This window comes from Myodes glareolus, chromosome 6 (genome assembly GCF_982192425.1).
Source record: "Myodes glareolus chromosome 6, mMyoGla1.1, whole genome shotgun sequence".
NCBI classification, from domain to species: domain Eukaryota; kingdom Metazoa; phylum Chordata; class Mammalia; order Rodentia; family Cricetidae; genus Myodes; species Myodes glareolus.
In genome coordinates this window covers 1,332,322-1,359,971 of record NC_142031.1, presented here as the reverse complement: position 1 = coordinate 1,359,971, position 27,650 = coordinate 1,332,322, and the positions used below count along the sequence as shown (strand labels likewise).

General features: G+C 50.8%; 1 protein-coding gene across 5 annotated transcripts; it reads right to left on the bottom strand.

The window, feature by feature from the left end:
* Window positions 1-12,832: 12,832 nt before the first annotated feature.
* Window positions 12,833-26,386, bottom strand: Gabrd (gamma-aminobutyric acid type A receptor subunit delta). Of its 5 annotated transcripts, none has more exons than XM_087906770.1 (9): window positions 26,227-26,385; window positions 18,777-18,889; window positions 18,401-18,468; window positions 18,089-18,309; window positions 16,153-16,235; window positions 15,062-15,199; window positions 14,318-14,473; window positions 13,854-14,065; window positions 12,833-13,553 (listed from the first exon to the last, which is right to left on the bottom strand). In XM_087906770.1, exons 1-9 carry the CDS (start codon window positions 26,292-26,294, stop codon window positions 13,263-13,265), a joined length of 1,350 nt encoding a protein of 449 aa, XP_087762896.1. In that variant the 5' UTR covers window positions 26,295-26,385; the 3' UTR covers window positions 12,833-13,262. The 5 variants fall into 5 exon arrangements, with proteins under 5 accessions (XP_087762896.1, XP_087762897.1, XP_087762895.1 ...); XM_087906771.1 differs by lacking the exon at window positions 26,227-26,385 and adding an exon at window positions 25,977-26,059; XM_087906769.1 differs by lacking the exon at window positions 26,227-26,385 and adding an exon at window positions 25,216-25,638.
* Between the last annotated feature and the right edge of the window lie 1,264 nt (window positions 26,387-27,650).

Below are 27,650 nucleotides of genomic sequence, written 5' to 3'. Positions count from 1 at the left end.
ATAGGGGACAGGGCCGGGTGTGGTGGTGTGCGCCTTTGAGCTCAGCACTAGGGAGACAGAGGCAGGCAGTGCTCTGTGAATTCAAGGTCAGCCTGGTCTACAGAATGAATTCCGGGACAGCCAGGGCTACATAGAGAATCCCTGTCTCAAAACAGAATGACAAAAGCAAGACCCTCCCCCCCCAAAAAAACACTAAATATGTAACTAAATTGATCGCAGCTCTATTGGGTGGGAGGCCAGGCCCTGGAAGAGGCTGGCATGGAAACCTAACTGTGTTTTACAGGGGAAGGACATCGTAGACCCGCGAAAGCCTGTGACCCTGGGAATCGGGAAATACTGGGATAACCAAGTCTGTGGAAGCAATGGGGAAGAGGAGGACAGGGAGTGGATGAAATGGTTGGGGACCGCATCAGAAGTTCTACGTGTCCAAACGCAGCTTTGCCTCGACTTGGAGTTTTGTCTACAGTGCTAGCGATTAGAGGCAAAATTTCTGTATACCAGGTCCTTCCTGTCCACCACTGGCAAGTGTAGTACCAAGAGTTTCCAGAAGAGGGCAGAGGAGGGATGCAACTGAGGAAGGGCTTGGCTCTTTGTTCCTTACTCCATCCTGGTGCTGGCCTAGAAAATCAGGATTCCACTTCCTCAGTGACCACATCTCTGGCTGATTGACCTCCCAACACTGCCGGGTGGGCGCTGGGTATCCGTTCCCACACAATCCTACTTCTTCACGTTCCAGACCCGTAGGATGATTCCTGTTCTTCGGTCCTGTCTCTGCAGCCATCCGCCCTTCCGATGGTGTGCTAATCGGTGTGCTGAGTTTATTGTTTTGTTGTGGTTTTTAAATCTATGGTCTGCTAAGACAGACCTCTTGGTGCAAGCCTGCAATCCCCACCTGTTTAGGAGGCTGAGACAGGAACACTGAATGTTCCAGGCAGCCTGGGCAGCAGAGTGAGTTTGAAGACAAACTGGACAACTTAACACGACCCTGACCATGACTCAGAGGTAAAACTGGACATTTGGGGCTGGAGACATAGCCCTGCGGCAGAGTGTTTGGCTCCCATGATGACGCCCTAAGCTCAACTGTATTATTATCAATAATGCCACAAGAAGCAAAATAATTGCTGCTCTTTTGATTTAAATAGTATTTTGGTTTTTATTAACTACGCCACCAGAAATTTATTCTATTAAAACCCTCCCAGAAATTGTTGCAAAGAATTACCCTATAGCCTTATACTTAATACCCAAACTGTAAATGTAATACTGTTCTTCTGGGGATGTAGCTCTGTCGGTAGAATGCCTAAAATGTAGACAGCCTAGGCTTCTATCCCGAGCACTGTGTAAAGCGGGCATGGCTGGGCACACCTGTAGTTCCAGCTTCAGGATGCACTGTGGTACTCCAAGAGGCCAACTGCTAAGTGTATCTCACCTAGAAAGGGTTGGCAACACACTTGCTGAAAAAAGGAGGCCAGAGCCAGGTGTAGTGGTGACTGTCTTAATCCCAGCACTCAGGGGGCAGAGACAGGTGGATCTCCAGGACTTCAAGGCCAGCCTGGTCTACAAAGTGAGTTCCAGAACAGACAGGGCTCTTACACAACCTATGAAAGAAAGGAAGAAAGAAAGAAAGAACAAGTCAGTGCAATATAGAATTTGAAACAGACAAACAAACAAAAATGTTCAAAAATTGAGAAACCCAAATAAAGTGTGTCCTTAATAGTGCGGAATGTTAAGTGTTTTGTACTGATAAACATGACATGGCTATGTGAGATATTAATGTAGGGCATTGTGGTCAAAGGACGAGCAGGAACCCTGTGCATCTGACAACTCTCCACTTTAAATTATATAATCCTTTACATTTTTTTTCATTTGTTTATTGTGTGTGTAGAGTGGGCTGGTGTGCACCTGTAACACAGCACACATGGGGGGCAAAAGACAACTCGTGGGAACCCATTCTCTCCCTCTGCCACGTGGGACCTGGGGATGGAGATCAGGTGGTCAGGTTTGGTGGCAAGTGCCTTTACCCTCCGAGCCATCACAACATCAGGCCTGTTTCTGTGTAATTCTTTAAGTAAAACCTTTTTCCAGAAAAATAAAAATCTGTGGGCACTAGGCCCAATGGCACTGAGTGTGCACGTGTTCTTGCGTGTGTATGTACAGTTCCTCCTCGTGTGTGTGCGCGCACGTGTGCGTGTGTGTGTGTGTGAGTGTGTGTGTGTGTGTGTGTGTGTGTGTGTGTGTTGCGCATGCGCGTGCATGCGCATGCTCCGTATCTGGATATTTTAAGTGTGAGTGATGCTAGGTCAACAGAGGCAGAAGAGCTAAGAAAAGTTGTGGGTTTCTGGGTCAGAAGCCAGTGAGAGGGAAGCCAGGTGAGGGACAGAGGACTGTGCAGTGACTAACAGCAAACCAGAGCCTTCCCATATCCTTGCCAGCCAAACTCGGAAGAGAGGCCCAGGCTGCTGCCTAGGGCCATATCCTGCACCGGGCACAATTATGACTCCCTTCGTACCAGGGCCTCAGCATCTCCCTGGGATGTGGAGTCATGACTTTATTCTGTAGGCCTGGGAGGCTTTGTACTTGTTTCCTGCCGTGAGTTCCCAGGGTACAGATAAGGTCTGAGGGGCGCTGGACCTGCTCCAGGGTCACATGGCTACAGACGGCAGAGCTGAGGCTGAGGCCCCGGCAGGTATTCCAGGACACAACAGGGCAACACACGTGTACTCTCTTGTTTTTCTCTACCTGGGCACAGGTGCTCCTGCCTTGAGGCCTGCTTGGGACCAGGACCCAAGCCTGAGGTTAGGGGCATCGTCAGGTCGTATGAACAGAAAGGAATACTGTGTTGCACCAGTCTGGAGGCCTCTGAAAACAGACTGGGTCCCACTGCACCTTCCTGAGGACTGGGGTTATTTAAGACCCAGTGGAGGATGAGGGGGCTCTGCCAGAACCATGTCACCATGGCAATGACGGCAACAGCGCCAGAACCACAAGCACTATTTTAGCCTCATGAAAAGAGAGTCAAATTAACTCCAACAATCACAGGAGATGCTAAAAGGTTTCGCAGCCCCCGGCCTGAGCCCCTTAATGGCTTTATGCAACCTGAGCTCCAGGGGCTTGGGTGTTAAGCTGCTGGGGCCAGTGGGGTGGCCATCAGTAAGCTGAGCTCGGACCCAGAATGTGTATGAACCGTTCCTGGGTCAGGCTGGCAAGCTGTAGATTGAAAGACAGCCAAACATTGTCCAGCAGGTCCTCTGGTCTGGCAGGGCTGTGGGAGGGGAGAAGCCCCACTCCCCTGCTCCCTACCAGGGACTAGTTTCATAAAGCAAGTTGACAGAGGCAGCAGAACCTAAGCGGCACCCAAATCATCTTTTTGATAGCGCCACCCTGAGGGCTGGACTCAAGGAAAGACCTGAAAGTACAGACAGCTCTGGTACCCTGTGTTGCCAGCAAATTTCTGTAATGGTGGGGGGGGGGGAGGTGGTTGTGGCAAGCCAGGAAGGGGAGTCCAAAGCTGCCATGGACTTCACTTGGCCAGTGGCCTCTGACCTTTGAGATGGAAGGTTGCACATTTGGACACATCAACCCACCGCCACATGCGGCCCTGGCCCAGGCAGGAACTACCCTGCCAGGACATAAGGAGGCATGCCCCTGCTGGGTGGCACTGGCTCCAGCAACCTGGCAGATGGAGGAGAAGTTGCCGCTCTGCAGGGAGGCTCCAGACCGAGGCCTTGCAGCTTGGTGTGTCCAGGTGTCTTGCACTTTGCAGAGAGAAGCTCAAAAATCTCACACCACCAAAGGTCAGCAGCCTCCCAAGGGCGGGGCCTGCCGACCTCCCTTACCTTTCTCCTGACAGGGTGGCCTTATGAGCACCAGGAACACAGATTCCTTTGTACCCTTAGACGTGGCAGCTGTGGCACCATCCTAGGCATATAAATTCAGGGTCCCCATACCCCACCCCCAGCCAAGGAGGCTACACGGAACTTGTATCTTTGGGCTGTTGAGAGTAATGATACGGAGGAAGTCCCAGAATGAAGGGTTAATGGCCTCCTGTAAATGAGGGGCACATGCAGACATGACATTCATCTAACAGGGACAGAGGGGCAGGAGTGAGGAGCCAGATGGACCAGAGTCCTTCCTGCCACATGGCCAGGAGTTACCCCAACCTTCCTGGGCCTTGAGTTCCTCACATGTGGTGTGGGGGCTATTCTATCTCGTCCAGAGTAGGTAAGCCTGCCAGGCACAGGGCCCTGTCCGCTCCATGCCAGAAGACCATCTTTCTGCATTTCTTCCCAGAGGCTATTGGCACCTAAAAATGAGACTTGAGCCAATTAATAAATATAAGTGGTATCCACTGAGCGGCAGCGAGAGATAGACAATGTCCTAGATGCGATGAGGAAGAAGCAATATTGCATGGTTTTATGGGAAATGCTGACTTCTGTTGTAACAAAATGTTCGAAAAAAATCAACTTTTTTTTTTCCACACAGAATCTCATTGTGTAGTCCAGGGTAGCCTGGAACTCACTATGGAACAGTTATTAACACACTGTGTTAGAAACATAGATGGACAGATACTTTGATATCTTTCCTCAATGTCTGAACTTATTGAATAACTAATAAATTCATGAGTTAAGTTGATTTTTGGGTATAATTTGCTAAGTAGTCCTGATTTCCCTTGATAGCTGGCCATTAGCAAACAGAGTCCTTTTTTTTTTTTAAAGATTTTATTTATTTATTATGTATACAGCATTCTGACTCCATGTATGCTCACACGCCAGAAGAGGGCGACAGATCTCATTACAGATGACTGTGAGCCACCACGTGGTTGCTGGGAATTGAACTCAGGACCTCTGGAAGAGCAGCCAGTGCTCTTAACCACTGAGCCATCTCTCTAACTTAACTACTAACTCATCATCATCAACAACTTAACTACTAACTCATCATCATCAACAACTTAACTACTAACTCCCAGGTACAAAATACAAATCACATAGTAAATCTTTTTGCACACGCGTACACACACAGACACACAAGCTACGAAAGGTTTAAAGAGGCTATGACAGAGCTCAAGGGGTCCCAACAGTTCTTACTGGTGGCAAAGGCCTAAGACTCAGACACATGTAGCATCTCTGCGAATTAGATAGTGAGCTCTTTAGAGAGCTGCTGGAGGCCCTGCCGCAGAGACAGACCTCAGGGTCGCAGGTTTGATTGCAGCCTTAAGGTTGGCTAGACCTGCAAAAGTGAGGGGCAGGACCATGGAAGACACAGAGGTTAAAAATCAAACACACAAAAGAACAGAAGTGGGTTCAGACAGATGACTGGGTAGCCGAACAGATGGGAAACTGAGAAGGTTGTGTCAGCAGCAAGAGCCAACTGAAGACCCTGGGACAGCTGAGAGTCCTCTGCTGATGGACATTTGAAGCGTCCACTAGATGAGCAGGTGACTGGTATGTGGGGGTGGTCGCTGCTGCCGTTGCAATATGAGACGTCCTCCGCTTTACAGGACCCCAGTGAGGATGTTACACCCTCCCTCAGCGTGGTGCATTTGATAAGTTGCCAGGGTTGGTTTTTCTGTTACGATTTTAATAAGCCTGTACGCTCATAATGTCAGGTTTGCTTTGGTGAATGTGCAGGGTGATACCATGTTTACTTTTAGGAATAAGTTTGCTGTGAAAAGTTATTTCAAGGTGTGTTCCATTTGTTTATGCTCTGGAGCATTGGTGTAACGATGCGAAGCTGTGAGTCTTTGCCTGTCTAAAACACCTGATGGTCTCATAAAGAGCTGATCGGCCAACAGTGAGGCAGGAGAAAGGATAGGTGGGGCTGGCAGGCCTAGAGGATACATAGGAGCAGAAATCTGGGAGAAGAAGGAGCAAGAGAATAAGGAGAGGAGAACGTTGGGGGCCACCCACCCTGCCACCCTGCCATGGAGAAGAGTGAAAGTAAGATTACAGAGGTAAGAAAAGGGAAAAGCCCAGCAGCAAAAGGTAGATGGGATAATTTAAGTTAAGAAAAGCCGGCTGGAAATAAACCAAACTAGGGCCAGGCATTTATAAGAAAGACTAAGACTCTGTGTGTGATTATTTGGGAGCTGGGTGATTGCCCCCCCAAAGAGCCAAAAGAGTAAAAAACAAACAAACAAACAAACAACATAAGTTTTCAGTTTTTGCCTCATGGGTGGTGATAGACAGGTGGTGCGTACACGCACAGCGAGATACAGTGAAGCTACAGTCAAACTGAAATCCAATGCTGCTTGTAAAACAAGTCTCTCAGGGTAAGCCACAGCTTGAAGAAAACAAAGCAAAACATAAAAAAACAAACCAGTGTTTTATACAGCGTGGAGTAGTGGTCCGATCTCAACAGAAACACAGAATGGCTTCCAGCTCTTAGCTTCAATCCTCAGTCCTCCTGCCTCTGTCTCCTGAGGTATTACAAACCATGCCTGCCCAGGGGAGGTGGGGAGCAAAGGAGATTTATTGTGGCTCACAGTATCAGAGGTTTCGGTCGCGGTTGCTTGATCCCATTGCTTTGGGCCCATATAGCAGGGCAGAACATCACATCAGGGAGCATGGTACAGCAAAGTTCTTCTTTTATAACACCCGGCACACTGAGAGAGACAGGATAGAGCACAGCCCCAGTAACCAGCAACCTCATTTCCTTCCACTAGACCCGCCTGCCTCTGCCTCCTGAGTGCTGGGATTAAAGGTGTGCACCACCACTGCCCGGCTTCCCTCCTAAAATTCTTTTGCCATCTCCCAGTAGTGACATGGACTGATGATGGCCTTCAACACAGGCGTCATAGGAGGATTAAAGTCCAAACCATTAGGTAAAAGATGTTGAGACTGGGAGACTTGCTCAGTGCTGTGGAAATAGTGAGTGTCATAGGGAGATCAGCACGCCAGGCCACTGGGTATCAGAACTTCTCAACTAACGAGAAGGCATTTATTCCACAAGAGAAGGCAGGCTCGTCTTCCCCCAATTGTACTTGTTGTACTGAAATGGAGACTTCCTAGCTATAGGTGTTCTGGTTCCCCATCCCTCGTCCTTACAGTGCAGAGCAGTTGGAGGACAGTCCCCAAGCCCCGCTTCTGCCCTGTGAGTCTCTCTGCTCCAGAGCAAAGGAGTTGATACCACGGGGGAAACCTTCTTTGCAGACAGGATGGCATTTGGTTAGCACACTTGTGACACCCGCTGACATTTGCTCCCTCGGTCTCACCTCACTCCCTCACTTCTACTTCTAAAGGTCTCAACGAACTGTTTCTGGAGACTGTGTGTTGTGTGTATGTTTGGTTTTTCAAGTCAGAGTTTCTCTGTAGCTTTAGAGCCTGTCCTGGATCTAGCTCTTGTAGACCAGACTAGGCTGTCCTCGAACTCACAGAGATCTGCCTGCCTCTGCCTCCCAAGTGCTGGGATTAAAGGTTTGCACCACCACCATCTGGCTCTGGAGACTCTTGAGCTAAGATGGATGGTCCCTGAAGTAGCTCCAAGCCAGCAGGGAGTTGATACGTTCATGAGTACAAGGTCAACAAGGATTCCTACCAGTAGAACCTGAGGTGATTTATGCCAGACAGCCTCCAGAACCTTCCTTCCTTCCCTGAGGCTGATGCTCTGACCAGCTATGACCTCAGAGATGCATGAAGGTCAGAAAGTTCTTCAGGATATCTTTAAAGAAACTCTTGTCCCTGGCAGCCAGAAACCAGTGCTGAAAATCAGGCCCAAGAGCTAGTTGTAAGGGTTGTTGACCCCAGAGAAGCCCTGTGAGTTTGGTTGATAGGTCTCCAGACAGAATCCTACCCAAAGAATCCAACTGACTTGACTTCAGTGGTAGAGGAGGGGAGGTTCCCCAGTCTGAAGTCCCCACAAATGCCCTGCTTGATGATGTCTTGTAACATGAGGGTCTGCTCGTTGGGGTTTATGTCCTGCCCAGTTCCCCACAGCTGGCAAGTCCCAAAGAAAATCACACAGAGATTTCCACAAGTTGTAAAACTGATTGGCCCATTAGCTCAGGCTACTTATTAGCTCTTGTAGTTTATATTACCCCATTATTCTTATCTATGTTAGCCACATGGCTCATTACCTTTCTCAGCCAGCAGGTTACATCTTGCTTCTCGGTGGTCTGGGCTGGACTGGGGGTAATGGACTTTCTTCTTCCCAGAATACTCCTGTTCTCATCATCCCGCCTCTACTTCCTGTCTGGTTGACCCACCTATACTTCCTGCCTGGCCAATCAGTGTTTATTTAAAATATGATTGATGGAATACAGACATTTCTCCCACACCAATGTCTGTTGCATGGGTCGTCTACAGCTGCTTAATAAAGAACTGCAGACTGGCTGGTTTAAAGCAGCAGAAACGGAGCACAAGCCAGCTGGCCTCAAACTCAGAGATCCATCTGCCACTTTCTCCCAAGTGCTGGGAATCACAGTGTGTACAACCACCACCTGGCTAGGGCTTTGAACTCTTCATCCCTCTGCCTCAGCCTCCTGGATAGTCAGTCTTTGCCCCCAGAGGCCAAAGAGGTCATTTTCCTCTTTCTGCCACTGTCATGGCTACATCAGCGATATAGGATAAGGTGGCTGTAGTTGAGGTGATGAAAGGAATTCTGGGGGACCCAAGGACCATGCTCGTGGGGATTATCTCAATTAGATTAACCGATACGGGAAGATCCATCTTAAATGTGGGGAGGACCGTTCCTTGGTCTTGTAGTCCTCATCCTGAATTGAATAAAAAGTAGAAAGGAACTGGGTACACGAATCAATTGCTCTCTGCTTCCTGAGTGTGAATATCGCGTGGTAAGCCAGCTTCCCCTCCTGACATCATGCCTTTGCTCCCTTTTGCTATGTCTTTCCTGACATGGTGCCGGGCTGTAACACTCCACAACTGTGAGCCAAATGATCCCCCGATCCCCACTTAAGCTGGTTTTTGCCAGAATCTTTTATCCCAGCAACAGAAGGGGTAACTAGTTCAAGAGAAGGCTTGGCCGTCTTAGAGAAGGACCCCATGAAACCTCCCCCATATATGTGATGAGTATTCCCCCAAAGCCTTTCTGTGACGCTCTTTGCCAGAATGTGTCCTATGGAGAGGTCACCTAAAATCCAAAGGGCTTCCAGATACAGGATCTGAGTTCACCCAAAATGTTTTGCTGTCTCTGTGTAACGGTGGTTGATGAATGCCAAGTGACAGATGGGGTCCTTGCCCATGTCTGTCTCATTGTCATCCTGAGAGGTCAGATCCTGGTTTCCAGTATACTTCAGCTAGCATAAGCCTGTTGTTGTTTTCTCCCTCTGTGGAACAAAAATCTACAGTAGAAGAAGCCAAGCCAGAGTCCCTGTGGTTTGGGGGTTAATATGAGAGACTCACAGAAGCTGGGAAGAGAAAGTCTGGAAGTGAGAGGACTCACTACTCAAGCTTCCGTATGTATGTAGACAGTTGCCCAACAACTGGCGTACGGTCAAGGTGACCAAGGCCAGCTCCTGGAAGGGCTTGTGTCACCTCATTAGAGGCACCTAAGCCTTGAGAAGAGCTCCCCAGGAGTAGGTGGGCAGGAGACCGATCCATCCAGGCCTGGCCTCTCTCCACAGCACTGCTGTAACTGAAGGGTACCTGGACTCATCTCATCAGCTCCCCATTGTCTTTCAGGGTGGCTGTTGTTACAATGTCAGCTACCACCTTGCTGTCAGTCATAGACGGGCTTAGTCTGCCTAAGTACAGGTGAGCATCATTAGGAGGTGGGTTGCAGACGATCCTGAGGCTGTGCCTGGCTCAAGCAGCAGCTGAGGGGGACAGATCTTGCTTTCTGGTAGTGGCACACTGGGGACGCTCACTCAGTTTGTAAGCTTCGGGGTCCTGGGAGCATCATTCACTGGTGGTGGCTCGAGATGAAGGATAGGAGCCCTGTGGCGTTGCTGCTCACTGCCCTGGGTCATAATGCGCATTCCAGCTTTTCCTCTTTCCCTTCCTCCCCCTACATTACATCCCATGTCTCCTGCTTCTGGGGTTGCCATCTGTACTGAACTGAACAAGTTCTCCTTAGAACGCTTCAAACCCAGAATCTCAGAATGTGACTTCTTTGGATTTTTGTAGATATACAGTTATGTTTAAGATGAACCATACTCAAGAATGGAAACTCTTAAGTCCAGAGGCAGGAATTTGTGCAGGAAAGAAGGGACAGAAATAAACCATGGGATGACGGAGGCAGAGGTCAGGGTGATAAATCTTAAAACCAAGGGATGCAGGCAGCAGGGGAGCAGAGGGAGGCCAGGGTAGATGCTCCCCTGGAGCCAAGCCTACCTATGCCTAGGTTTAGGACTTCAGGCCTCCATAGCTCCGACAGAATAGGCTTGGAGCCCAGAAAATAGATACCCTGACTCCAGATTTGTCTCAGCTCTGCTTCAGAGGAATATACCAGAAGTCAGCCCTCTACGTGGGCTCCTTTTGATACCCTGCATATCTGCCCCCTCACTAGGAGAAGGGCAGAGTTGGATCCTTGAGCCTGGCTCTTGTCCAGTCCTTGCTTCCAGAGGACTCTGTCTCCTGACATCCAGCCCCCCCCGCCCCCTTTAGCTCCATCAGCCTCCAGCCTTAGGGAGGAAGAGCCTGATTCAAAGCATTGCCCTCCAGCCTGGGGCAGAGGAAGAGGCTCTCCCTGCCAGGATGAAAAGCCTCCTGCCCGTCACCGGTCCTTTGTCTCCGGTGCCATTGCAGGCAGGAGGCACTGACATCCTCTCTCCAAGCTGGCTCTCCTCAGCTGCAGCCCTTGATCCACCCCTAGCCTTCCGTCAGCTCCTGTCCTCACCACCGGAACAGAGGCTGGCGTTTGAAAGGCGTCCGTCTTTCTCGTCCTTCCGTCTGCCCTGTAAACATGTGGGCAGAAATAGCAGCCTGCAGGCTGGAGGGAGTGGTTGCTGGTTGCAGAATCAGGCGAAGGCTGCTGCCCGGGTGGGCCTGGCTGCGTGGGAGCCCAAGGCAATCGCAAAGGCCGCTTTAAATAGCTCCCCGTGGGTACATGCAGCAGAAAGAGGGCAGACTGCAGGCGGTAAGAGGCAGGGCAGAGGCGGATGCTGAAGCTGGCAGGTTGTGCAGTTGGAAAGGAGTTAGGCTGTCGGCCTCTGGATCCAGGTGAACTCAACAGCTCTAAAGCCTTGAGCCCACCCACCCCTTCCCTAAGTTCTAGAGAGCTCGAGCTGGGTAGCCTTGGCCGATCTACAGTTTGCAGCATCTAGGGTTTGGGTCCTTATCCTCAGGTAACTCTCTGAGCCTGTAGAGGTGGAAATAGTAACCATGTAGGAAGCCTCTAGAGCAGAGGCATGGGGATGGGGGAAAGCCTTTGCCCTTGGGTCTAAGTGAGGACATTCCCGCCCTGCGGATGTCCCAAGATGTTTGGGTTTGGACTGCCTCTGCTGCTGCCAGGAGCTGAAATGCCAGCTGACCCAGATCAGCTTGGCCACCAGCTCTCTATTGGCTCCTAGACCCATCCCATCTTTGAAACTCTTAGCCACACTAGAGCCCCATGCTCCCAACCCCTGGGTGGCCTGTTAAGCCACACAACCTCATCCTTTAGCGCCAAGCAGTCAGGGGTCTTTGAAATGGAGACAAAGAGTGATCACTAGCCTGTGGTCTGAGCAGAAGAACCAACACCTTCCTCTGCACTTGGAGAACAATGCAGCCCTGTGTCCCTCATGAGACTGGCTTTACGATGCTACCACCTACAATGGTTTGGAACTGTGGAAGGCCTCTGGCCAGTCCTGCTATGGACACTGTTACTGGTGCACACAGTCACTTGCCAAGCTTCTTAGTGGTTTAGAGTAGGGGTCCACCAAGAAGGTGCCACAGGACCAATGGGGCATGGTCTAGCGCCACCCTGATTAAGCAGGGCAGCAGGCCTGGTTGACTCTGTCACCTCTTGAGTTACTAGCTGCTAACTGTGAAGGGTCTTGGAGCAGACCCAGGATGAAAAGCTGTTCCACTAATTGTACCCTTTGTTTCTTCTACTTGGAAGACTTGACGTATGGAAAAGCTGGACCCCTTTATTAAGAGCTGCCTGTCACATGCTCTGATGTCTTCAGGTCCTCAGGCTGCTGTGGGAAGTAGATAAGGGGTGTCTATAGGGTTTGAGGTGGCCTCTTGAGTTTCCATTACCTCATCCAAGAAGGCACCACAGTGGCACCTTGGGCCCGAGCCTCCACCAGGTGATCAAGAGAGTAATGACTTTTTTAGTTTGTTTTTGTTTTTCAAGACAGGGTTTCTCTGTGAAACAGTGCTGGATGTCCTGAAACTCGCTTTGTAGACCAGGCTGACCCCAAACTCACAGAGATCCGCCTGCCTCTGCCTCCCGAGTGCTGGGATTAAAGGCATGCGCCACCACCGCCTGGCAAGTAATGACTTCTTAAATCACCCCCAGGTTCCCCATCTCGGCCTTTACGGATGCCTCAGACACAGCCACATAGCTCATCTTCTGGGATGCTTCTCTGGCTCCAGATGTGTTCCCGGTTCTGGGATTTTTAGGAAGGCATTTCAAGTATGGGGCTCTGGAATCTGGGATTCCCAGATCTGCTTCTGCCTTGGTGAAAATGGTTCCAGTGTAGCCCGGTGACAGGCACAGGACAGATACCAATGCATTTGGCTGGTATCATCAATACTGATGCTTCTCCTTTCCAAATCCCCTCCTCCAGTGCCATCCTCTATTAGCCCCCTTTTGGGGGGACCCCAACCCCATTGTTTTCCCCGTATACAGTGTATGTTAACCCTAGATTTTTATGAGTGTCCCTAGGTTGCCCCTACCCTCATCCTTCTTGTCTAGTCCTGTGGTAGAGAAGCAAATGACAGCGAAACACAGACAGTAGCCAGCTGCCAGGTCAGGGCTTTATTTCATGCTGGGACCAAAGAGGCCTCATAATGCCCTTCTCCCCCAGTTCACCCCAGAGTCATCATCCACCCCCACTCTCCTCTCTGATCCTGATCCCACAGAGCAAAAGCCTAGAAATCAGGAACATTCTGAGTCTAAAAATTCACAGCTCCCAAGGGCTCAGCGGTGCTAGGCTCAGCTTCAGGGTCAGGTCAGCCATGGCCCTCTATGCAAAACTCATCCTGCTCCATCGGCAAGAAGTGCTGGGTAGTCTTTAGGACAAAGTTGAGACACAGCTCAGAAAACTGTAGCTTCCTCACCATCCCACTTTGAGATCCACAAAGAAGGGTGTTCCTCCAGAAGTTTCTGGGAGCCACCACCCCCAGCAGGGGGGCACATGGAAGTGGCCAGTGTACCGTGTACCACGGTCACATGGTATATGCTGTCCAGTAGATGATGTTGACAGCCGCAAAGGCTGCAGGGAACACAGCTCGGGCATAGATATCGATGGTGTCTGCGTCGATCGGTCTGAGTCTGGAACGGATGCCTCCGGGGCCCCCTGGGCGGGACGCCCCCTCTTTCTTGGCCTCCACTTCCACAGACCTATAGGAGCCCATGAGGTTCCCAGGGACGCGGCCCTGACGACGGGAGATGGCCAACTCCTGGCTGACCCCAGCGGCCGAGAGGGAGAAGAGGACAATGGCGTTCCTCACATCCATCTGCAGAGGGTAGGGAGAGGAGGCAGAAGGACGGTGCTGAGGACACTTGGCTGACCAGGGCTCTTGTGCATGACCCTGTTCGGGTCAATAGAAATATTCCTGTCTGTACTTATCAAGTGGTACTCAGTCATATTGCAGACTGTGCTGAGGAGTCAGTCCCCGGGAGCAGGGACTCACAGGCCAGAAGTGACCTTCATGAGTTGGTCAGCAGAAGACCAGCACTTTCTACTGCACTGTGCCCAGCAGGGATCCTTCTTGACTTGATCCTGAACCCTGAGACTAGCCCACCCAGCTTCTCACCTCTTTCCTTGGCTTTGTGACCTTGACCTTGGCCTTCCGTTTCTTCCTGTAGTCTGCGTTGAAGTGGGCAAAGGCGTACTCCACCAGGGCAGCAAACACAAACACGTAGCAGATCCAGAAATACACATCCAGGGCCTTGATAGCTGAAGCTCGCGGCAGGGAGGAGCGGGCACTCACCATGAGCGTGGTCATCGTCAGTACAGTGGTGATGCCTGGTGGGTACCGGTGGCCATTGCGGGAACCCTGCCATCTCTTTCCCACCCTAGTCAGCAGTGTCTGGGTCCCAGCAGGAGGGAGTTCTTCAGCCTTCCACTCCCACCCTAGGCTCCTGAGACCCACCCTATTCTGACTGGCCACTGCACAGGGCAGACAGGACGAGGTGTGGAGGTCAGGAGATCAGTACGAAGCTAGCAGGGTGGCCCAGGCCTTGTATAGCCCTTCCGTCAGAGAGACAAGCCTCATACCTAGAGATACCCTGGCAGGCACTGCTGCCTGGCTGATCCAGAAGGAGACCCAGGACATGGCAACCAGGAGGACAGAGGGCATGTAAGACTGGATGATGTAGACACCCCGGTTCCTCCGTAGCTGGAAATGCAAGCTGAGCCTCGGGAACTGGCCAGCTGTAGGGACAACCCACTGTCAGATGAGCTCCCCCGCAGCCACTCCCTCTACCCCAGAGGCCTCAGGGAGGGGACTCGTCTGTTTATTTGACTTTACGAGGTTCACATAGAAGACCCTAGAAAAATCCACCTTCCATTCCTTGCCTTAGGTCTGTCCACAAAGATGTTGGGTCATTCAGACAAAGAAGAGATGGGTTCAAGTTCGTTGAATTGATTCTGAACAACCTGTCCAGCTAATGGCAGGGTAACCGCCCACACCCCCCATCTCTTCTGCCCCACTCTGTGCATAAAAGCACACACTGAAAAGAAAGGTGGCCAAGGAAGGATCTTAGTCTTAAAGATAAGAGCCTATAACACCCATTTTCATGTACTCGCTAAGCCGAGAGTACTGGGAAGAAATAACCCAGAAACCTGGCTCTATGGCATGGCAGTGTGTTCCCACTCCATCTGAGCCCAGCCAGCGACACCCAGTCAATGCCTAACTCAGCAGTTTTTCCAGCTGCATCCTCAGCCCTCAGAACTGGCTGGCAGCTCAGTTATAAGGCACAAGGCACCTGCAGGCAGCTCACAGGAATGCCCCCACGTTACCCGACTTGAAGTTCATCAACTCCGTGGTGAAGCGGTAACTGGTGATGGTGAACTGGGCCAGCTGCAGCCTGTCCAGTCCGTGGATCTGCTCCTGGTTTTCTGACCAGTAATAGACAATGTCCTCAGAAGAGTAGCCATCTGTAAGAGAGCCAGCCCACCGTTGGGCAGCCTCAGAGGGCATGCCCCATCGACATGACAGCCTGAGGGGTGAGGCTGACCAGGTGACAGCAACAGACACCTCATCCACTCAGATTCAGTCGGGAGGAGTATTCTTGGCTCTGGCATGACCTTCTACATCTCTGAGAAGGCTGATAGGGCCAGAGGTGGCAACAAAATCGGAGCCATCCTTGATGGAGGACGCACAGAAGCCCAGGTCTGTTATGCTGAGATAGTCTAGTTGCCACACCCAGATTTTCCAGGCTCTTCTTCCCCGTGCTGGTTAAGTTCCCCTAGGCCTTCCAGCCTACACGAATCCTGTACAGGCTACTTCCCTATAGGGAAGCCCTGTCCTAGAAGCTTCCCTGCCCTCTGCTCCAGGCCAGCCTGGCCCTGGTCCTGGGCTGCATAGCCTCACAGACTGATGGTCCTGCTCCACTGGAGGAGCCAGCACACGCAATCAGAAAGGAACCTACCCCACCTCAGGAGGGCACTCACAACTCTCCAGCTCCTACCCCACCTCAGGAGGGCACTCACAACTCTCCAGCTCCCACCCCACCTCTAGGAGGGCACTCACAATTCTCCTGCTCCTACCCTACCTGGGAGGGGGCACTCACAGCTCTCCAGCTCCCACCCCACCTCGGGGAGGGCACTCACAGCTCTCTAGCTCCTACCCAACCTGGGGGGGGCACTCACAACTCTCCAGCTCCCACCCCACCTCGGGGAGGGCACTCACAATTCTCCAGCTCCTACCCCACCTCAGGAGGGCACTCACAGCTCTCCAGCTCCCACCCCACCTCTAGGAGGGCACTCACAACTCTCCAGCTCCCACCCCACCTCGGGGAGGGCACTCACAACTCTCCAGCTCCCACCCCACCTCGGGGAGGGCACTCACAGCTCTCCAGCTCCCACCCCACCTCAGGGAGGGCACTCACAGCTCTCCAGCTCCAGCACGCACTCCTGCTCGTCCATGGGGTACTTGGCGAGGTCCATGTCGCAGGCCACTGTGGAGGTGATGCTGTAGAGGCAAAGTGGGCTGGTGAGGTCACAGTGTCCCTGGGAAGCGAAGCAGGTCCCTGCCCCAGCAGAAGATAATCCCCCTGCATCAGGCAGAGGAGCCTCCTGCTCATCGGGACTTGTTTAGCATGCTCTGGCATTGGGCAAAACTGAAAATTAGGGTAGTCTTAATAGACATTTGCAACTGCCTTTAGGACTACCAAGAAAAGGATTTCATTTATTCTATTCTCCTTAAAATGTTTGAGTGTTTGTCCAAGTTGCAGGTTTATGAGGCAAGAATCAGCTTCAGCTCCCCCAGTACCACCTAAGGGACAGCTGATAATTACTGGGGTGGGGGCAGGCTCACTGTTGCCAAATGATCTGATTTTCCAGGAGAGATCAACATTTAGATTCTTATGTAAAATCTCTTGATTCTTTTTGTTTGTTTTTGTTTGCTTGTTTGTTTTTGTTTTTCGAGACAGGGTTTCTCTGTGTAGACCTGACTGTCCTGGAACTTGTTTTGTAGACCAGGTTGGCCTTGAACTCACAGAGATCTGTCTGCTTCTGCCTCCCGAGTGCACGGATTAAAAGCATGCGCTACCACACTCAAAAATATCTCTTGATTTTTTTTAAAGTAATGGTAACTTCATTTTTCCAAGGCACCTGTTTGAAAACAGACGTTCAAATGTGTGCACATGTACATATATGTCACAAGAGCCCAGAGGTAGGAGCAGCCTGTCCATGACTAGATTAGTGGACGGACAATGTGCTCCAACCGTGCAATGTGATACCATGTAGCCCTGGAGGGGAGTCAAGCAACACCCACATGTTACAACACAGATGAACCTTGAAGACACAATACTGAAAGAAGTCAGACCTAAGAGGCTGCACAGCGTGTGGCTCCACTGCCATGAAAAATCCACCAAAGGCAAACGTGTGAGGACAGAAGCAGGGCGGGTGGCGGCTAAGGTCTTCAGGCTGTGTGGGTGTGAGACACAGCTATAATCTCAGCACGGAGTGACTGACACAGTGGTTCAGCAGGTAAAGGTTCTTCCACTGCGGTCAAACTGGGTTTGCTCCCTGGGAGACACACGGTGGAAGGAGAGCACTGACTCCTATAAGTCTTCCTTTGACTTTCACTGATGTGGAATTCCCCTCCATACACTATGAATTTGTTTTATTACCATTGGTAAATAAAGAAGCTGCTTTGGCCTGTGGCAGAGCGGAATATATTTAGGCGGGGAAACTAAACTGAATTCCAGGGGAGAGGGGAGTCAGAAAGACACCATGTCGCTGTCCAAGAAGCAAGATGTGAGGTAACAAACCACGAATCTCGTGGTAAAATATAAAATAACAGAAATGGATTAATTTAAGATGTAAGAGCTATCTAGAAATATGCCTAAGCTATTGGCCAAACAGTGTTGTAATTAATATAGTTTTTGTGTGATTATTTGGGTCTGGGTGGCTGGGAAACAAAAGTAGAATCTCCATTTTCACACGCGTGCCACAGCACATACACATGCAAACATGCATGCACAAACCCGAAGTGTGACTGCTTGGTGGGTAGGCACCCCAGACAGTGGTGCCCCTTTCGGGGCGACTGAATGTCACAGAGGCAGTTTAGGGTTAGATTTCAGAGGTTGACTGTGCTAAAATGTTCCCTTTAAAATGGTGAATATATATTATACAGATTTAACCTGATTTGAAAAACAGAAACATCTGTCTAACTCCTGTAACATCTGGAGCTAACGCCAGCTAAGCAGCCTCTGAAAGCTGGAAGGTACAATGAGCATCGGCCTCTGCCGTTCATGGCTCTGTGACCTGGGAGTTTGAGGGTCTGTGCCTGAGCAGCAGGGGAAGGCGGGCCCCGCTCACCGGATGCTGTATAAGATCACACCGTCAGGCTGCAGGCGGATTAGCTTGTTCTCCACAGTCACATCATGGAACCAGGCAGACTTGGCATTCACAATGAAGGTGTCAGGAAGCCAGAGCTTGTCCACAAAGCGACTGTCCAGACCTAGGGTCTCATTGGTATGGTTGTAGGATAGCCTGCTGTCCCGCCAGCTCTGGTGCAGGAACACTGTCATGGTGTATTCCTGTAGAGAAGGAGGGCCAGCATCGTCACGGTCGTCCCTTGCTGTCCTCCTGGTGGCACACGACCAGGGAGCAGTATCGTCCGGCACCTACCATGTTTGCCTCTGAGATGTGGTCAATGCTGGCTACCTCTAGGGCAAGGGCCACATTCACGGGGGGACCTGCAAGAAGCAGGGACCTGCTAAAGTTTTAGTAGAAACCGCAGTCCGGCACCCAGCTGCCCTCTGAGGCTAGCCCAAACAGATAGGACAGAAGAAGAATCAAGACCTTTTCCAGGAACTTGGAGTTGGTACACATTTGCCACAATGCCTGGGGAGAGTCCTTTTCCATCTGGGATGGCTGGGGCTTGAAATCCAATGAACCCCTGGAACTGCCAAACCAGAACCCAGCAGAACCCGCACCCGCAGCAAACCCAGGGTTGGAGCTGTTCCTGTTTGCCTACGACCCTGCCCCCATCAGCTGCCCATACCTCCAATGCCTGGCCGGAAGTTTCGGGCATAGCCCTCCATTAGGCCGTCCAGGTTAGGGAGCCAGGATATCTCCAGGTTGGAGCCCACGTAGTCCCCAATATCGTTCATTGCTCTGGGAACACAAAGCCAACTGGTTACAGCAGGCAAAGCACCAGGGCCTGGGGGTGGAACACTGTCCCTAGGCCAAGGAAAAACAGGTGCCAGCCCCTTTGGGCCCTTTAGACAAGACACAGGACAATGCAGAGGTCCTCCACACTTCTGTTACCTTCCAGCATTAGGGACCTTCTTGTCTCCTGTGCCCACCTCAGACTATAGGCAAAGCTCCCAGACTCCCTTGAGGGTCACCCTAGTCCCCTTCCTCCGCATGTTCATGGAAGAAAAATCAAAGGCTTAGCAAGCCATGACCCGTGTGTCCCAATCCCTAGAGCCTGTCCCCAAAGCAAAGGATCCCAGTCCAACAAGAGCACAAGGCCTTCCTGTCAGCAAAATTTCCAGGATATGGCTTGAGAGAAAGGAGTGGGGTGTTATCCTCTCAGGAGAGTCTCTCTTCCCCCACTCCCAGGTGATCGTGATGATATCTAGGGCTCAGTCTGACCCGGGAGCAGTTGGGGACAGGTGAACACAGCAGCCTGCGCTGGCCTTGCTGTTCCCAGCAGAGCTACCAGGTAGGATAGAAAGGCAGGGAAAATCTTGGGGACATGAGAAGGGAGAGGAGCCTTCACGCTGGAATCCAGGTGAAGCTTCTCGGCAGCAGAGAAGCAAGAATTCCCTGCAATTAGCAACTGCTTAAGGTCTTTTTTCTTCCCAGCAGCAAATTTGCAGATTCTAGGAATATCACCAGAAACTCCATTTACAGAAGAATAAATACCTAAATACCCTTTGTATAATTCCAGTGCCTTCTAGTTTTACCTTATCAGATTATAATCCAAGGTGTTGCCTGAGACACCCTTCAATCTCTCTTGCCAAGAGGGAAAAAGGAAAAGTTAAAGGTTTCTTAGCAACCTTTTGAGATGCAACTTGAAAGCCACCACCAAAAAAAAAAAAAAAAAAAAAAAAGTACTTATGGCTAATGCCAAGATAATTAATTGAGACTCTCCATTGAGATGACTGTCTATTTTACTTTCCCTTGCTTGTTTCTGGAATGCATGTGCACATAAATTACGGCCTTCTTTCTGAGTGATTTCACTTCTCTTAATCCCCATGTTTATATTAAAATATCAGTAATAAAATCTGGCCTTGTAATTCCAACACTTGGGAGGCAGATATGAGTTCAGAAAGTCGAACCTGGTTTGTACAGTGAGTCTCAAGCCAGCCAGAGCTATATAATGAGATCCTGTCTCTGAATAAATAGATAAATAGAATAAATAGATACCATCTCCATCTCCGCTAATACTGAAATTTTCCTGTGCTGAAGTTACAAAGACCAGTTTGGCTTGAGTTGTGGTTCCTATAAGTGCGGGGGAAACTCCTCAGACTGCTGAGGTAGCCGTGTGGACTTCCCTCCAAAGGATTCAAAACTATGACACAAACACCAGGACCCACCCTGCCCCCAGCAGACACAGTGAGAGCATGGAGCCCTAAACAGCCTCTCTGTACTTTCTTCTGCTTGCTGGAACCAGTTCCCAGTCGTCATTTCCACCGGGTACCTCAGTGTGGGACGTTATCTGAGAATAAGGTCTTTGTGAGTGTAATTGGGTTGGGATAAGGCCACATGGGGCAAGGCAGGCCTCTTAGTAGAAAACAGATGACAGAGATGGGAGGGCAGGTGAGGACAAGGGAGAGGCTGGCGGTGTCCCCACACGATGAGGAGTGCTGAGTATAGTAGGCCACTAGAAGCAGGAGGGAAGCCCAGGGCAACCGTCCTCACAGACATTCCAGAGAGTCTGGGGTTTCTGGCCTTCAGAATTACAAAAGAAAAATTTCCTGTTGTTTAAGCAATGTGTTGTGGCAAACTAAGACACTAATGCACGCTAAGCTCCTGCCCCCAGGGAACCGGTCCACAATTAAGAGGAGGCCTCGCCTAAAACAGGGGAATGGTCCTGGGTAGGTGAGGAGTTAGACCTGAGGTAACTGAGGAAAATGCAGCTGCATCTTGGTAACTGTGTCTGCTATTGGTCAGAGTATCCCTTTGTGGGTCAACACCATTGAAGGTTCAGGGAGGTTGCTCCCTGTATACCAGAAACCAAAGCACCAGGACATCCTCCCACGCTAACAAAGTGTCTGCATCCTCAAGAGACCCTATGTCATCGTAATATCTCTTGCATTATGATGCTGACACATTCCTTTTTGTGTGAGTCATGAAAATAAATATCAGAAAGGAAGATCCTGTCCACCATGATTCGGGAGGGAAAAGGTATTATCTTACCCCCATGAAAATACCACCCACTGCGTAAATATTCATAAAAACAGCCTTAAAATCCACAACCCAGACCCACTGAGCTTCTCCCTGCCTTCGCACAGCCCACTCCAGTCTCTTTTCGAGTACTTGCTTTGCTAAAAAAGCGTCTACCTAAATTGTCTATATCTCTTGACAGAATTCCTTCCTTCTAGAATACAAGAACCAGCAGATCTCCTTAACAACCGCTAAGCTAACCTCTTGTTACTCTGACCATCCTGTTCCAAGGACAAGAGAGTAACTTCGGCTACGGCTTCCAGGTCCTCAGTCTGGGAGGTGGAGGAAGTCTGAGTCAGCCCTACCTGGCACTACCAGAAATGAGACCTTTTGCTGGATCACCCTGTAAGGCCACTGCAACAGTCCCCTCAGCCCTCTTGAGTACTGAATGCCTGGCTCTCCTCTGTGCATTGCCTGCTTCTCTATATGAACATTTCTCAGTATCCTGACACATACTTAATAAGGTACACTGGTGACCTAGGGTCTGGCTGACCCACAGAGATCTTGTCTGTGCCTTCACATTGCTGGGATAAGCCACCGCCACTCAGCATTTTTATGTGTTAGGGTTCAAACCCAGGACCTGATGCTTGTGTGCCAAGCACTTTACCAACCGAGCCATTTCTCCAGACCATTAAGTAGCCCCTCTCTCAGGCTGAGCCACAGACAGAGAGTCACAGCCCAGGTTAGGGAGAGGGCCCCGTCTCTTCAGACGCCGCGAATAGTGCTGATAATTCTACAGGTGGGGGTCTCAGGATCTCTTTTGCCTAGGCTGGAGGCTATACAGAGGGACAGCCTCCTGAAGAAAGTGACGACAGGACAGAGAAGGTTCTGGATTGTGAACAGGACGTGATCAGTGACCGTGACAGAGCAGAGGTGGCTATGAAGGGCCCGGGAGACAGGCAAAGCCTCAATCTGGAGTCAGGACAGGGATTCTGAACAGCAGGTCCCATAGTTAAAATTCACATTTTTGGTTTTTTTGAGACACGGTTTCTCTGAACCTTTGGAGCCTGTCCTGGAACTAATTTATGTAGACCAGGCTGGCCTTGAACTCACAGAGATCCACCTGCCTCTGCCTCCTGAGTGCTGGGATTAAAGGCGTGCGTGCGCCACCACGGCCTGGCTAAAATTAACATTTTAAACACACAGTTCTGTCAGGTTTGGTGGCACAGGGCTGTGACCTCAGAGGTGGAGGTAGGAGGATCAGGAATTTAAGGCCAGCCTCAGATATATAGTGAGTTCAAGGCCAGACTGGGCTACGTGAGATCACATTTCTAAGAACCAAAATGGAGGGCGAGGGGACACAAGCAAACAAATAATAACACTAGCAAAACTCTACATGGTTCTGCTAGAACTGAAGTAGCCTGGAGTCTGGGTAGAGCTTCGCCTTTCTCTGCACACGGTAAGACTATGTTCCTGTGACTTTATTTACTCTTAGGTAGAAGCCCTAAAGTCTTCCTAAGCTGGGGAGGCACAAGTAGCAGATGGTCCAAGCCTCCACTCCCCATCCCATATTTCTTTCTTTTTTTTAATATTTATTTATTTATTATGTATACAATATTCTGTCTACATGTATGCCTGCAGGCCAGAAGAGGGCACCAGACCTCATTACAGATGGTTGTGAGCCACCATGTGGTTGCTGGGAATTGAACTCAGGACCTTTGGAAGAGCAGGCAATGCTCTTAACCTCTGAGCCATCTCTCCAGCCCCCGTATTTCTTTTATCTACTTATACCGGACTTTGAAGAGGTTGTCCAGGTATGAAAATCTTCCAAATCTCTGATCTACCAGGTACTATCACTTTAGCCCATCACGACGGGCTAGACAAGGTGTCTGGATCTATTGTTTATTCCAAAAAGAAAGAAATTGCTTCCCCAGCAGTCCCTGAGAGGGATAGATGGAGCTGGGAATGAGACAATGCAGCTACAGGGTGTGAAACAGTTAAATTAAGCCCAGTCTCTCACAAAGTACAATTAGGAATGCAAATGGAAGTCATCCTGAAGGCCAGATGTGAAGGGACTCAAGCTCAAGCAGGCTTTATTTTTGGAGTACCCAGCTGTCATCCAGCCAGTGTGGAATGAGGCCATCAGGAGACACCGTCCTTCCTGGCCACATCTCAGGGCAGTGGCACACGTGTGCGTACATCTCCTCTGTCCTTTTCCTAGGTCTGCTGGGAACTTGAAAACAATCCTTCAGGAAGATCGTCTTGAATTGGCAGAGCCCAAACAGTAAACTAAGTTCTGGGAGCGAGGAAGGAGGAGACGATACCCACTCCAGGGTCTCTCTGCCGGGAGAATGGCTGCCGTCTTTCTACTGTGAGTAAGTGCAGAGGATTAGGGTGAGGAAGGCTCGGCTATGCCAGATTCTGGGACCTGAAGCCCACAGCCCCTGCAGCTCAGCTGTTATTCATGGCTCATGACAGGTTTTGCAGAGCAGGCGTGCTAATGGACACATGTTGTGCACTCACGGAACATAACACGGGGTGGAAAGGTCTCCATTCTTACTAGCGAGTTACAGTTATCTCGGCAGAGGGCTGCAGGTTCTCCCAGCTCCCCTGGAGACCACTGATAGCCTGAGGTTGGGCTATTATCTGGATCTAGAGACATTTGGACAGAGAGACTCGTAAACACATGTCAGGCTTTGATTTAGAGATTCAAAGTCTTGGGGCAGAGCAGGCACAGTGAAAACACACTAGCTGCCCCCTTGAACTACTTCTGGTGTGCTACGGGAACTCCCTCCCACTTCCCCCACTGAGAAACGAACCCACCCTGTGCCTCTGGAGACAGAAAGGGAAAGTGGGTGCAGCTGAACCCGGCAGTGGATGCTCCTCGCTGCAGTATGCATCCACTGCGCACACACAAGCCCACGGATCCCACAGCTCCACTTTTAGAGCAGCATGCGCCTCGCTAGCATCCCAGTTACCAAGGCAAAGAAGAGCATCGCGACCATCACACTGGGAGCGCCAAGGAGGTGGAGGTGCCAGCAGCCTGGGAGGGACACCCACACGGGTGTGCAGTTGACAAGCTGGGTGCCCACCCTACACATGCAGGTCTTCACACTCTGCGTCCGGCCCACAACATAGGACATATACACTTTTTTTTCTATCACACAGTCTTTCCCACAAAGAAACACTGAGGTCAAGACTGAGGAAAATCTGGAGACCAAGAGAAGGGGGAAGCTGTCTAAAACTGTCTGAAGAAAAGGCCGTGCACGGTCAGCACTGTGCTAAACCTGAAGGTCACCACAAGGACCGAACTGACAGCTATGTCTTCAGCTCCTTCCCACCCCGAAGAAATCCTTCAGCCCTGACACCCTGCTCCACATTGTGTTATTGTCAGGCCAAGCCATGCAGAAGTCTGGACAAGAACCTTCCAAGGCTAAACTTTTTAAATATGACAAGACGGTGCCTCTGCTCAGTCAGAGGACGGCATCCTCCACTGTACGCACGGCGCTGTCCCACATAAAGTTAGGATAATGACAAGCTTCAGGCTTGAGCCCCTCAGCTTTTCTACCCAAGAAAACAGGTGCACAGCCCCCTACCCAACGTTTCAGAAGCTTCGCACAGGCCAGAGTTTAGAATTTCTTTTCTTTTTCTTTTTTTAATTTGGGGAAGGGGATGGGCTACACACGCAGATTTGAGGGGGGGTCTGGAGAATTTCCCAGCAAGCAACCTATAAATAGGCCCTGTAAATAGAATAAATAGACATGAAATGAGCTTCATGTCAGCGCAGGACAGGATTTGCCACCGAACGAGTTTAGGAACCATGCTCAGGCTGAAATGTTGGGGTGTCGGAACCTCTCAAGTTTCAAATTCTTGGCCAGGTGGCCACGGACAAGGCCAACATCTGACCCCAGAGACTCAAACATGACAGCCATAACTGTGCCTCACCCTCCTTTCTGAAAAGAAGGGAAGTAAAGCCCACAGGGACTCAAAGGAACAAAGCCTTTTCCAGGGCACTGACTGATCAGAGGCTCACGGTCAGTGCCCATTCTCTGGTCTCCAACCTAGTTCTAACATTTGTAGCCAGACCTTCTGGACTTGTCCCCTACCTGCCAACAAAGAAACTCAGACACCTGCATGACCTGCTTCCTGGACATTTATGGCCAAAATATAGCTGGCACACAGCCATATCTGTTGTCCAACCCTCTCCCATGTCCGTTCCTTAGTCAGCCATCAAGTCCAGGGCAAGAGGGCCTGTTTTGACCGTTTGCTGCCTCTTCATCCAAATGATTTTCACAAAGGCTCCTCACTCATGACTCACGGCAGCTGGCTCTGCCCAAGATGACCAAGGTGACCAAGGTTGGGTTTTAGGTTCCAGAGAGCAGAGAAAGAAGACAGGAACTGTGGTTTGTTGCTGGTTACTGAGAGGGAGCTGCGGCCAAGGCCTCCATTCTCAGACTCTTCTCGCTCTGGAGAAACTGCAGTCACCTTCCATGGTGGGCATACAACGGGACTACTTGGATGCCATTCACCTGCAGTCAGGATTCCGTCTGTAAACTCTGAAGCGACTCGTGAAAGGAGACCCACAGTTGCCTCTGCCCTCCTGACAGGGTTGGGACAAACCTACCTGAGGTGTCCATCCGACTCAGAGGCAATGGATGGTCATTCTCCCCCACTATATCAAGGGTAGACCTGCCCCCCCCCCCCCAGCCTCAGTTCTCAAGTCTTTCCCTTCTTTTTGCCCTCAGCTCATCCTGCCGAGATTCATTCAGTTCAGCACCTGGAAGGGCACCCCCGTAGCAGGAACCAGCTCAAGTGAGAAGCGGCCAAGGCCAAGCAAGGATCAATAGAGCTGTCCATATAACCTGACCTGGAGGCTCCAACCCTTCCCCGCCGCGCAGCGTTCAGCACCGGGGACGACGGACAGCACCCGGGCATCAAGGAGAGGTCGGCGGGGTCCTCAGAACTGGAAGAACAGCATGCGCAAAGCAGACCTGGGAAGACCTGGGGTGAAGACTAAGGGTCCTGGCAACTCCTAACTCTGCCCCACCGAGGGTGCCCGCCAAAGGACGAGTTCCTCCCGCCCCACATAGTCCCCGGCCCGCTCGGGAGGCTCTCACCTGGCGCCGTGGTGCGGCTGCGCGCCCAGCAGCAGGAGCGGCGGCAGCAGCCAAACCAACACGTCCATGGCCTTGCGGACTCTGCGCGGGACAGGTCCGTCCAGCCCCGGCTCGAGCAAAGTTGCTTCGCCTCTGGCCGCGCGGCGGCACCAGAAGGGCGGGAGCACGAAGGAGAGAGGCGCGGGCGCAAGGGGAGGACGGATCGCCGAGCCCGCCCCGCCCCGCCCCGCCCCGCGCTCCAGTCCCACCCCCGCGTGCGCTCCCCGCCTCACCCTGGAGGCTCCTGCGCGCCCCAAAACACCCTGTGGTCGATCTACTGTGCTCTCTAAACCTCGCGTGCGCTCCCTGTTCCCTCCATTGCCCACTAGGAGTCAGGCGCCCCAGACCCTCCAAATGCTACCCTTGCTGTCAACAAACAGGTTCCTCCACGTGTCTGCCCGGAGCACAAGCAACGAGGGCGCAAAACCTGGGTGGACTTCGTTGGACAGGTAGTGCAAAACCTCATCCCTGAGGCGGCGCTTGCTTGGGCGGTTTGTGAGGGGTCTCAGACCTGGTTGCCTAGGTAGGGGGCGTCCCTGAAGCCGTCGTGTCCTCTATCAGGGAACAGCATCCGCCACCCCTTCCCGCACCATACACACACACACACACACACACACACACACACACACACACACACACACACACACGGACGACCTACCCCACGACGGAGAGAGCTGTTGATATTATTGGCCATCTCTCTGAGCTGCGGTTAAAAAAAAAAAAACAAAAACAAAAACCCTCCTTGACAAAAGAGGATTCTGATACCTTAGTCTGGGATGGTCAGGCCCCATCTCACCTGTCCACACCTGTCCACACCAATTAGGACAAGTCCTGCTGACAATGCTGACATCGATCCTCTGTAGGGAAGCAGGGAAGCAGAAGCACATCCTCCATTTTTAAAAATTACCTCCTTTACTTTTGAAATTATAATATAATTCTATCATCTTCCCCTCTCCTTTTCTCCCCTCAATCTCTCACATATACTCCTCTTTCCTCTCTTTCAAGTTCATGGCCTCTGTTTCATTAATTGTTGTTACATGCAAATATGTATATATGTATACATATATATCCCTAAATATAACCTGCTCAGTCTGTGTAATGTTACTTGTATTTTGTTTTCAGGCATGATCATTTGGTATTTGGACATTTGGTAAGAGGACCAATTAGTGTCCTCTTCCCTAGACATATCTTCCTTCCATTTTGATTCTTTTGACTACAAAATGTCGGAGGATCTCCTTTAAAAAAAAAAACAATCTATTTTTATTTTGTGTTCATTGTTGTCTTGCCTACCTGTATGTCTGTGTCAAAGTTTCAGAAGCCATGGAGTTGCAGACAGGTGTGAGTCGCCATGTGAGTGCTGGGAATTGAATCTGGGACCTCTGGAA